Genomic DNA, 12347 nt, shown 5'->3' on the forward strand with positions numbered 1-12347 from the left:
ATGGGCAACAAGCAAACAGTCTTCACTCACGAGCAACTGGAAGCTTATCAGGTAGGGATGATGGACCAAGCCATCGGTGGGTTTGGCAGCCTGGTTGTTTTCTTGGCTGAAGAAATGGGGACAGCATCCCTTCATCCTGGTGGGGTGGGGGTGCAGTCAGCAAGAGGTCTTGGGGTGGCTCTGTGTGTGGATTCAGGCAGCAATGGGTTGTGGGAGAGGAAGGAGGCGCCCCCCCCCCCCCCCCCCCGCCAGGCATCAGGCAGGGTCTGGGTTAAGCCAACATCTCTCTCCACAGGACTGCACCTTCTTCACGAGAAAGGAAATCATGAGGTCAGTCTGAGGAGGAAGGGAAGAAGAGCTGGGCACTTTATATGCTTTGCAGTTAATGGGGGAATCGTGTGCTCAGTTGGTGGATGCATGCAGAGATGGGAAGGCTGCTGAGAAGTCCCATCTGGTCCTATTGCCACATCTCTAGGCTGACAGGCTTGGGCTTTCTCCGAAAGGTGGCAGGGAGCCATAGAGAGTGTGTGAGCAGGGGCGATGTGGATCAAAACTTCCCCCTGAGGCCCAGTGAGAACAGGCTGGGACCCCAGGGGGCAGAGTCTAGAGCCAGCTCTGGGCAATGGGGTTGACATCAAGGTTAGAGGGTGAAGAGGTGGCCCCAGGCTGCTGCAGGTTCCTGGTGTGAGTGAGACAGGCATGGAGGGGTTATCCTACAGCATCACTCAGCCCATGGAACCATTATCCAGATTCCGGACCCATGAACTTTGACCTGTGAAACCCAAGTTGGCTGGGGTTTGACTGCAGAGTGATCAGGGCCAAGGTCCCAATTGTGTGGGTGCAGGACATCCATTATTGATGGGCAGAATTTCCACTAGTAAGCCCCACCGTCTTGGCGAGGACAGTTCACAGGGTCACCCTGACCATCATGATCAGATTACTGATGGGGAAACTGAGGCTCACACAGGGGAGGCTGACCTCAGAGCCCTGGGTAGATGGGTAGGGCCCCAAAGAGTTTGAGGCTAACATTTTGTGCATCTCAAGCTTCTTGCTTCTCACACAGACCTACTGAGCAGAAAGGGGGAAAAGGGGAAGGGGGACTTACTCGAGGCCACATAGAAACCCAAACCCAGACTATTCTCTGAAGGGACCCAGCGGTGAAGTTCCAGATACCCCCCTCTTCCAGTTCCTAGCCATCATATGGCTTCTATCACCTTCTGAGGCATCCCTAACAACTTCAGGATCTCTGGCTCATCAAGGATAGTCTGTACAAGGTGACTGCTCAGCATGTTCCAGTGACGGTACAGTATCACCAGGCAAGGGCATTGGAGTAGACACTTGACCCCACCATCTAGGCAGTGTGTATGGCCTTTGCTGTTTTGCAAAATGCCTTTCATTTACCCCTTGGAGAAACCTGAATATTAGACTTTGTCTCTGGCGCCTTGAGGGAACTACAACCCCCATTATGGAGGCAGAGAGGGAAAGTGTGAGGATGAGGGTCTTGCCAACAGTGTGATGATGTCCAGCAAATCGTAGATTCACTCAGAGTCTCTGAATGCTCAGTGTGAGATGACCTTGCCTTAAGCACTCTCTTTTCTGTCAACCCCATCTGCCTGGTGAGCTCTTATTTGTGCTTCAAAGCCCAGCACCTAGCACCCATGCCCCCTCCTCCAGGAAGTCCTTCCTTCTCCTTGGCTTACTTTCCCCACTCCAGTTTCCCCTAGCTTTGTTTGTTTGTTTGTTTGTTTTAACATTTTAAAAGCAATGAATTGATTTTCTGGCTGCTCTGGGTCTTGGTTGCTGTGGAGGTTCATCCAGTTTTGGTGAGCAGGGGCTACTCTCTAGTTGTGATATGTGCGCTTCTCACTGCGGTGGCTTCTCTTGGGAGCATGGGTTCACAGGTGCGTGGGCTTCAGTGGCTGTGGTGTATGAGCTCAGTAGTTGCCTCATGGCATGTGGGATCTTCCCAGACCAGGGACCAAACCTGTGTCTCCCACACTGGCAGGTGGATTCTTAATCACTGGACCTCCAGGGAAGTCCCTGGGGTCCTGTCTTTACCTTGGCTTTGTCCCTAGGGAGATAAAGGTGTCCCTGTGTGTGAGGGCTGGGCCCAGGGCTGAAGGCTCAGCATCCTTCATTGTAGAGTGAGCATCTGTGAAAGGGAGAGAGTAGAGACAAGCCCACCCTCACTCATCTCCCAGACCTTCTCATTGTTTCCCTCCCCATACCAGGCTCTTCTATCGCTACCAGGACCTGGCCCCTCAGCTTGTCCCTCTCGACTATACTAGCTGCCCTGATGTGAAGGTGCCCTATGAGCTCATTGGCAGCATGCCTGAGCTGAAGGTATGCCCAGGGCCCTGGGGCAGGCATGGGAAAAAATAGAAGGGATGTCCCTTGTTGTATTTCTATGAGGTGACTATTGCAATTATTTCTATTTTACAGGTGAAGAAACTGAATTTCAGATAGGTTGAGACACTTATTTATGATCACACAGCTAGGACATGAGAGAGACAATTCAAACCCTGGGTTGTGGGAAAGATGAGATGAGATAATGCAGGTAAAGGGCTTAGCACAGGGCCTGTGACATGGCAAGTACTTAGGAACATTGCGCTGAGTACGTGCTGAGTCTCTTCAGGCATGTCCATCTCTTTACAACCCTATGGACTGTAAGCCCGCCAGGCTCTTCTGTACATGGGGATTTTCCAGGCAAGAATATTAGAAGTGGGTTGCTGTGTCCTCCTCCAAGGGATCTTCCCAACCCAGGGATTAAACCTGCGTCTCTTATGTCTCCAGCACCGGCAGGCAAGTTCTTTACCACTTGCGCCACCTGGGAAGCCCACTCAGGAACATTAGTTCTTCTTTTTCATAGTAGAAGCCATTAAAGACAGATTCTTCTCAGCAGGATGTTTGACACTGTCTGGAGGGGACTTGTGGGGTGACAGAGAATAGAGATTATTTTATCACAAGGACAGAAGCCTCATTCAAGAGGGACAGAAAGTGCTGTGCTTCAGAATCCCCCTCCATAATTCAGCTTCTCCCAGGACGAGTCTTCAGTCTCAGGCAGCCTGTTCTCTTGAGGTAGTAAAGGGAAACACCAACTGCCCCAGATTTCCTCCCATCAGCTCTGCAACAAGCAGAAATGAGGTTCCTCCACCCCAACTGTTTAGAAACTCTCCCGAGGCAGCCTCTGATTGGCCATCTCGAGTCACATGATCATCCGAGAGGCACTCGCCATTGCCAGGTGAATGGAAATCCCTGATTGGCCTCACCGGGGTCATGTGACTGCCTCTGAAGCCAGAACTGGGGTTAACTGGCGCCCAGGCCATAGAGGAGGAGACTGGAGTTGCCTGGAGTCCCCTCCAGGGATCATAGGAGGAAGAGAGTCTTGGTGAAGGGTACTCAGAGGTTCCCAGGAAGGTGGGGGCTGACGGTGAAACCACACGGAGCCCCAGAAAACCTGGTAAGGGATGGATTTCCTGTCTCTAGGACAACCCCTTCCGTCAGAGGATCGCCCAGGTCTTCTCCGAGGATGGGGATGGCCACATGACCTTGGACAACTTCCTGGACATGTTTTCTGTGATGAGTGAAATGGCTCCCCGTGACCTCAAAGCCTACTACGCTTTTAAAATTTACGGTGTGTGCGCAGACCCCAGGGTGGGGAAGTGGGAACGAACCCAGGTCTTGGGTCAGGGACTGCATGGCCATCGCCTATGCCTCACCAAGGGCTCTGAGGCCCTGCCTGGCCCTGTCCTTCACCCCACCTTGGTACCTCCCCCTCCACTCTATCCCTCTGGTAATTCCATCCAGCTACACTGGCCTGGCTGTCTCCCCAACACATCAAACCCTTTCTGCCTCTGGGCCTTTGCCTCTGCTGTGCCTTTTGTCTAGAATACCTTTCCGCTAGTTCCTTCTTACCTTGATATTTCGGTCCAGAGTAGTCCCTGCCTCACTGCCCATGCCACATGCAATTTCTCTCCTAGCATGGAGCAGTGCTGCTTAACTTCTTGTTCATTCGTCTGTTCACATCTTGTTGATTTTCTCTCTGAAGAGACCCAAGAGCAGTGACAGTGTTTGGTTTGCCATCTGTCTCTGGCACACAGTAGGTATTCAGTAAATATTTGTTGAATGAATGAATGAAAACTTACCACAGTGCCTGGCACAAAGTAGGCACTCAATAAATACTTATTGAAAGAGGGAATGTATGAAAAAAATTATCAGTTGCTTGACATGTAGTAGTGTTAGTCTCTTAGTTGTGTCCAGCTCTTTGCGACCCCATGGACTGCAGCTTGCCAGAGTCCTCTGTCCATGGGATGCTCCAGGCAAGAATACTGGAGTGGGTAGCTATTCTCTCCAGGAGATATTCCCCACCTGGGGATTGAACCTGAGTCTCCTGCGTTGCAGGAAGATTCTGTACCATCTAGGCCCCCAGAGATTGACACATAGTAAGTGCTCATTAATACTTGAGTGAGTGAATGACCTCCCAGCAGTTACCTACCCAATTCCAAAGCAAGATCTGGCTGTTAGCCCAGGGTCTTGGGTTCCCTCCACTGCCTCAGTTTCTTCCTTTGTCACATGGGGACAAGATGTATTCACCACTGGCCCAGCCTGCCTGGTCCCTGTTGTCTGGTCACCCCCATGTCCCCACTTGTCCTGCTTTGCAGACTTTAACAATGATGACTACATCTGTGCGTGGGACCTGGAGCAGACGGTGACTAAGCTGACTCGGGGGGAGCTGAGCACTGAGGAGGTGAGCCTGATATGTGAGAAGGTGCTGGATGAAGCCGATGGGGACCACGATGGGCGGCTGTCCCTGGAAGACTTCCAGAACATGATCCTTCGGGCACCAGACTTCCTCAGGTGATATTCCTCTCCACTCTGCACAATCCATTCCCATGTATGAAAGGAGCGCTCACAGATTAGATCCACAGACTCTGAAATTTCCTCCATTTTTTCATTTGTGACCTTGGGGAACTTTCCTGACCTCCCTGGCCTCAGGCTGTGTCTTTTGAATGGGGCTAATTAGAGACCCTGGGGACACCTCTTGGGGGTGGACACGCTCTTTGGGTGAGTAGAACATGGTTGGAACTTCAGCCCTCACTTGCCTTAACATTTTGCAGTGAACAGACTGGACAACTGTACTTGGCAACCCTAGGGAGAATCAGCGCTCTAGGGAGGATTGTTGTTGTTCAGTCGCTCGATCGTGTCCGACTCTTTTGCAACCCCATGGACTGTAGTCTGCCAGTCCAAGGGATTTTCCCGGCAAGAATACTGGAGTGGGTTGCCATTTCCTTCTCCAGGGGATCCAGCATAGATTAAATGAGTTAATAAAGGGGGTGGGTGGGAATACATAGAAGATGTTTTTATATCTCCCATGAGCTTGGAATGGTTTTTACATTTTTAAATGATTGGGGGAAAAAAAACATACTCCACAACACATGAAAGTGATATAAAACTCAGATTTCCATGTCCGTTGCTGGTTTTATTGGCATACAGCCATGCCTATTTGTGTTCACAGTGTCCACAGCTGCTTTTGAGCTTTAAGGTGACATTGAGTCATTGTGCAAAGTTGTAAATATCAATCATTTGGCCCTTGGCAGAAGGAAGTTTGACTGACCTTGAGCTAGTACATGGAAAGAATTTAGAGCAGTTCCTTGCACACAGTAGGTGCTCAATAACTGTGCGCTATTGTTACTGTTGTGGCTTTCATGCCCAGAGGACCTCCTTCCTCTACCCCGGATAAGCAAGGCTGGTCTCGTGGCCACTGAGACATGAATAATGACATCACGATGAGTCCCTTGCCACTGACTGAGTACCCGATGTGTGTCCTGCTCTGTGTATTTGCCTCTTTTTAGCCCTCATTACTGTCTGAGCCACCAAGCTTCCCTAGAGGCTCGGATGTTAAAGAATCTGCCTGCAATGCAGGAGACCTGGATTTGATCCTTGGATGGGGAAGATACCCTGGAGAAGGGAATGGTTACCCACTCCAGTATTCTTGCCTAGAGAATTCCATGGCCAGGGGAGCCTGGGCGGCTACAACCCATGGGGTCGCAAAGAGTTGGAAATGACTGAGCGATGAACACTTTCCATTCTTTCCATTCTTCCAACACTTTCCACTCGTTGCAGTTCAGTTAAAGAGGGATAGCTGTTACCCCCATTTTGTCGTTCAGTCTCTCAGTTGTGTCTGACTCTCTGCGACTCCATGGATTGCAGCATGCCAGGCTTCCCTGTAATTCACCATCTCCCGGAGGTTGCCCAGACTCATATCCATTGAGCCTGTGATGCCATCCAACCATCTCGTCCTCTGTCTTCCTCTTCTCCTCCTGCCTTCAATCTTTCCCAGCAACAGGGTCTTTTCCAGTGAGTCAGCTCTTCGCATCAAGTGGCCAAAGTATTGGAGCTTCAGTTTCAGCATCAGTCCTTCCAATGAATATTCAGGACTGATTTCCTTTAGGATGGACTGGTTTGATCTCCCTGGTATTCAAGGGACTCTTCAAGAGTCTTCTCCAATACCACAGTTCAAAAGCATCAATTCTTCAGGGCTCAGCCTTCTTTATGGTCCAGCTGTCCCATCCTAGACTACCAGAAAAACCGTAGCTTTGACTATACAGACCTTTCTCAGCAAAGCAATGTCTCTGCTTTTTAATATGCTGTCCAGGTTTGTCATAGCTTCCCTTCAAAGCAGCATGTGTCTTTTAATTTCATGGCTGATGTCACTGTCTGCAGTGATTTTTGAGCCCAAGAAAATAAAGGCTATCACTGTTTCCTTTGTTTCCCATTCTATTTGCCATGAAGTGATGGGATGAGAGGCATGATCTTAGTTTTTTGAGTGTTGGGTTTTAAGCCAGCTTTTTCCACTCTCCTCTTTCATTGAGAGGCTCTTTAGTTCCTCTTTGCTTTCAGGCATAACAGTTGTGTCATCTGAATATCTGAGGTTATTGATATTTCTCCCGGCAATCTTGATTCCAGCTTGTGCTTTATCCAGCTCAACATTTTGCATGACGTACTCTACACATAAGTTAAAATAAGCAGGGTGACAATATACAGCCTTGACGTACTCCTTTCTCAATTTGGAACTAGTCCATTGTTCCATGTCTGGTTCTGTTACTTCTTGACCTGCATACAGATTTCTCAGGAGGCAGGTAAGGGGGTCTGGTATTCCTGTCTCTAAGAATTTTCCAGTTTGTTGTGATCCACACAGTCAAAGGCTTTAGAGTAGCCAATGAAGCAGAAGCAGGTGTTTTTCTGGAACTCGCTTGCTTTTTATATGGTCCAGCGAATGTTGGCAATTTGATTTCCAGTTCCTCTGCCTTTTCTTAATCCAGCTTGTACTTCTGAAAGTTCTCGGTTCACGTATTATTGAAGCCTGGCTTGGAGAATTTTGAACATGACTTTGCTAGCATGTGAAATGAGTGCAATTATGTGGTAGTCTGAACATTCTTTGGCATTGCCCTTCTTTGGGAACAAAATGAAAACTGACCTCTTCCAGTCCTTTGACCACTGCCGAGTCTTCCAAATTTGCTGGCATATTGAGTGTGGCTCTTTTAGGATTCAAAGTAGCTCAGCTGGAATACATCACCTCCACTAGCTTTGTTCACAGTGATGCTTCCTAAAGCCAGCTTGACTTTGCACTCCAGGATATCTAGGTGAGTGATCACACCATCATAGTTATCCAGGTCACTAAGATCTTTTCTGTATAGTTCTTCTGTGTTTTCTTGCCACCTCTTCTTAATATCTTCTGCTTCTATTAGGCCCATACCATTTCTGTCCTTTATTGTGCCCATCTTTGCATGAAATGTTCCCTTGGTTTCTCCAATTTTCTTAAAGAGACCTCTAGTCTTTCCCATTCTATTGTTTTCCTCTTTTTCTTTCCATTGTTCACTTAGGAAGGCTTTCTCATCTCTCCTTGCTCTTTCTTGGAACTCTGCATATAGTATAGATGGGTTTATCTTTCCTTTTCCCCTTTGCCTTTTGCTTCTTTACTTTTCTCAGCTATTTGTAAGGCCTCCTCAGACAGCCATTTCGCCTTTTTGCATTTCTTTTTCTTGGGGATGGTTTTGATCACTGTCTCATATACAGTGTTATGAACCTCCATCCATAGTTTCAGGTTCTCTGTCTATCAGATCTAATCCCTTGAATCTGTTTGTCACTTCCACCATATAATCATAGGGGATTTGATTTAGGTCATACATGAATGGCCTAGTGGTTTTCACTACTTTCTTCAATTTTAGTCTGAATTTTGTTATAAGCAGTTCATGATCTGAGCCACAGTCAGCTCCTGGTCTTGTTTTTTGCTGACTGTATAGAGCTTTTCCATCTTTGGCTGCAAAGAATATAATAAATCTGATTTTGTATTGACCATCTGGTGATGTCCATGTGTAGAGCTGTCTCTTGTGTTGTTGGAAGAGGGTGTTTGCTATGACCAGTGCGTTCTCTTGGCAAAACTCTGTTAGCTTTTGCCCTGCTTCATTCTGTACAAGGCCGAACTTGCCTGTTACTCCAGGTGTCTCTTGACTCCCTACTTTTGCATTCCAGTCCCCTGTGATGAAAAGGACATCTTTTTTTTGGTGTTAGTTCTAGAAGATCTTGTATGTCTTCGTAGAACTGTTCAACTTTAGCTTCTTCAGGCTTGGATTACTGTGACATTGGGGCATACTTGGAGCATAGGCTTGGATTACTGTGATGTTGAATGGTTTGCCTTGGAAACAAACTGAGATCATTCTGTCATTTTTGAGATTGCATCCAAGTACTGCATTTTGGACACCCAGGACATCCCCAGGGGTGGAACATGACTCAAGTCCCCCTTTCCCCCCTCAATCCCTGAATTTCTCAAGGAGACTAAAGCTTCACCTCCTCGTCGATTCATCAGAACTGCCAGAGGAGGCCTCACTGAGGCTGGCACAGTGCTTTATAGTCACGAAGCCCCTGCCATTCTGCCATTGCATCGCTGTGACCATGAGGACTGCTCCTTTTTTTTTTTTTTTTTGAGGGATTCTTGCGCACAGTGATAGATATAATGGTCATCGGAATTAAATTCTCCCACTCCCATCCATTTTAGTTCACTGATTTCTCAAATATCAGTGTTCACTCTTGCCATCTCCTGTTTGACCACTTTCAACTTGATTAATGGGCTTCCCTGGTGTCTCAGATGGTAAAGAATCCATCTGCAGTGCGGGAGACCTGGGTTGGGAAGATCCCCTGGAGGAAGGATGACAACCCACTCCAGTATTCTGGCCTGGAGAATCCCCATGGACTGGTGGCTACAGTCCGTGGGGTTGCAAAGAATCGGCCACGACTGAGCGACTAAGCCCAGCACAGCACACGTGGATCTAACAGTCCATGTTCCTTTCCAATATTGTTCGTTACAGCATCTGACTTTCACCTCCAGACTGGGCATTGTTACCGCTTTGGCTCCGTCCCTTCATTCTTTCTGGAGCTATTTCTCCACTCTCTTCCAGTAGCACATTGGGCACCTACCGACCTGGGGAGTTCATCTTTCAGTGTCCTATCTTTTGCCTTTTCACACTGTTCATGGGGTTCTCAAGGCAAGAATGCTGAAGTGGCTTGCCATTCCCTTGTTCAGTGGACCTCATTTTGCCAAAACTCTCCACCATGACCCACCTGTCTTGGGTAGCCCTACACGGGGCATGGCTCATAGTTTCATTGAGTTGGACAAGGCTGTGATCCATGTGATCAGTTTGGTTAGTTTTCTGTAATTGTGGTTTTCATTCTGTCTGCCCTCTGATGGTTGAGGATGAGGTTTGTGGAAACTTCCTAGTGGGAGGGACTGGCTGTGGAGAAAACTAGGTCTTGCTCTAGTGGGCGGGGCCACACTCAATAACTCTTTAATCCAATTTTCTGCTGATGGGTGGGGCTGTGTTCCCTCCCTGTAGTTTGGCCTGAGGTCAAACTATGGCAGGGACAATGACTGCTGTACTCACCTGGTAGGTAATGAGTCCTTTTTAGGAGGTTGCCATTATCCTCATTTTATAGGGAAGTAAACTGAGGCCCAGAGAGGTAGCCTTAGAGTCTGGGGCAGAGCCAGGATGTAATCACTGATCCAAAATGATGTGCTCTTAACCCCTGTAGGGGCCAGGAAGACCATGGCCTAGGGTTTATTGAAGGGGCCATCTCCACCCCACCCCACCCCGCCCCCGCCATGGCTCCTTGCCTGCCTTGGGGACTCGCGGTGGGAGTGTTGGGGAGGGGGATGAAGGGAGGCTGCTCTCTGCCTGCTGACAGACTCCTTCCTCTTTGCACCCAGCACCTTCCACATCCGCATCTGAGGGCACCACGGAGGAGCAGCTGGGCCAGAGGACGCTGGGGTGACCCCTCATCCTGCTGTGAAATCTGCTTTCCCTGGGCTGTGGGAATAAACACATGTCACTGAGTCACAGCTGCCTGGAAAATGTGTTTCCCCCCTAAACTGGGGAGATCAGAGGGAGGCAGCCTGGGACCGCACCTCTGTCCTCACTGTGTGATTCTGGCTTGGCTGCACGCTCTGTGGGCCATCATCTTCCCATTTGTACAAGGAAAGGGCTGACTCTGGACATCTCTCCGCTGTGAGGGCTGGAAGTGACTCACCTGGTGGGCAGAGGAGATGAGGCCTCTGCTGTCCCGCCCCAGGGCATCCCCAGGGGTGGAACATGACTCAAGTCCCCGTTTCCCCCCTCAATCCCTGAATTTCTCAAGGAGACTAAAGCTTCACCTCCTCGTCGATTCATCAGAACTGCCAGAGGAGGCCTCTGGGCAGGAATGTCGCTCCCTGAGGCTGGCACAGTGCTTTATAGTCACGAAGCACCTGCCATTGTGCCATTGCATTGCTGTGACATCCCAGCAGGGCTGGCAGAGAAGCACTCCCACTTCCTTCAGAGACAGGGGAGTGACTTGCCCAAGGCCACACCTGAAGTCATTTGCAGGGGCAGACTTGAGCCCAGGCCCACCTCCCTCCAGATCCCAAACCTCTACACCTTGCAGATTTGGGAAGCCACACACTATCCCACTTGGGCTTCCCTGGTAGCTCAGCTGGTAAAGAATCCATCGGTAATGCAGGAGACCCTGGTTCGATTCCTGAGTCAGGAAGATCCCCTGGAGAAGGGATGGGCTGCCCACTCCAGTATTCTTGGGCTTCCCTGGTGGCTCAGACAGTAAAGAATCCGCCTGAAATGTGGGAGACCTGGGTTCAGTCCCTGGGGTGGGATGATCCCCTGGAGGAGGGCATAGCAACCCACTAGCATTCTTGCCTGGAGAATCCCCATGGACAGAGGAGATTGGTGGGCTACAGTCCACGGGGTCGCAAAGAGTTGGATACAACTGAGCGACTAAGCACAGCACGGCACAGCGCTCTGCTCCACCTAGAGTCATCTTAGAGGCCCATTCCATGGCTCTGATCCATCCAAGGAGTAATCATTCTTGTGACTGAAACCAGACTCCAGGGACCTTCCCAGACACCTCCACTGTGCATAATTCTAGGGTGCCCCCTCCCATCCTAATCCCCATTTATCAAGCACCAACTGTGCGCCAAAGCCTAGGTTTTATTCACATTCTGCTGGTTCATCCTGAGAAAAGGGGAATTGCTCTTCTCATTTTCTGGATGAGGAAACAGGCCCAGAGAGGTCTAGTGACGCACCAAAGGTCACACAGCCCCACAACCCAAGATTTCCTCCTGAGCCCACTCCCAACCACAGCCCTGGGCTGCCTCTCCCTTCTTAAAGCAAAGGGCCTCTTATGCTTCTCCTAAAGCTGCCGCTGATGTCAGGAATGGTACTGTGCCAACCTTTCCTCAAGTCTCATCTCCTCCATTTGCACAAAAACCCAGGGGGAAGGCATGAACAGCTGACCAGGTGCAGGGGGTGTGGAGGAAGAGATCAAAGGCCTGGCTGCAGGTCCTGGTGTTGACACCCCAGCCGTGCGTGTGACTTTGGCCATACTTCTTCTCCTCTCTGAACCTGTCATCTTCTTTATTTTCTAAATTTAATTTAATTTTTTTTTTTTTGGTTGCACCTCGAGGTTTGTGGGATCTTAGTTTCCCGACCAGGGATCAAACCTGGGCCCTTGGCAGTGAGAGAGCAGAATCCTAACCACTGGACTGCCAGGGAAGTCCCCTGCCTCTTCTTTAAAATATGCAGAATGAGCCTGCCTGGTGGACCTACACAGGAGGTGAAAAAAAGTGAAAGTATTGGTCCCTGTCAGGCTCTTCCGTCCATGGGATTCTCCGAGCAAGAATACTGGAGTGGGCTGCCATGCCCTTCTCCAAGGGATCTTCCTGGCCCAGAGATTGCATGCAGGCAGATTCTTTACCATTTGAGCCACCAGGGAAGTCCCTGGGTCTGCTGAGAGGCGTGGAAGAA

At 49.5% G+C, this 12347-nt stretch overlaps 1 protein-coding gene across 1 annotated transcript; it reads left to right on the forward strand.

The window, feature by feature from the left end:
• On the forward strand, positions 1 to 10393 carry CIB3 (calcium and integrin binding family member 3). The gene is made up of 6 exons (XM_015095771.3): positions 1 to 51; positions 296 to 330; positions 2232 to 2343; positions 3487 to 3634; positions 4662 to 4857; positions 10262 to 10393. Exons 1-6 carry the CDS (start codon positions 1 to 3, stop codon positions 10281 to 10283), a joined length of 564 nt encoding a protein of 187 aa, XP_014951257.1. The 3' UTR covers positions 10284 to 10393.
• Positions 10394 to 12347: the final 1954 nt, after the last annotated feature.

The sequence above is a fragment of the Ovis aries genome, chromosome 5 (genome assembly GCF_016772045.2).
Source record: "Ovis aries strain OAR_USU_Benz2616 breed Rambouillet chromosome 5, ARS-UI_Ramb_v3.0, whole genome shotgun sequence".
Taxonomy (NCBI): domain Eukaryota; kingdom Metazoa; phylum Chordata; class Mammalia; order Artiodactyla; family Bovidae; genus Ovis; species Ovis aries.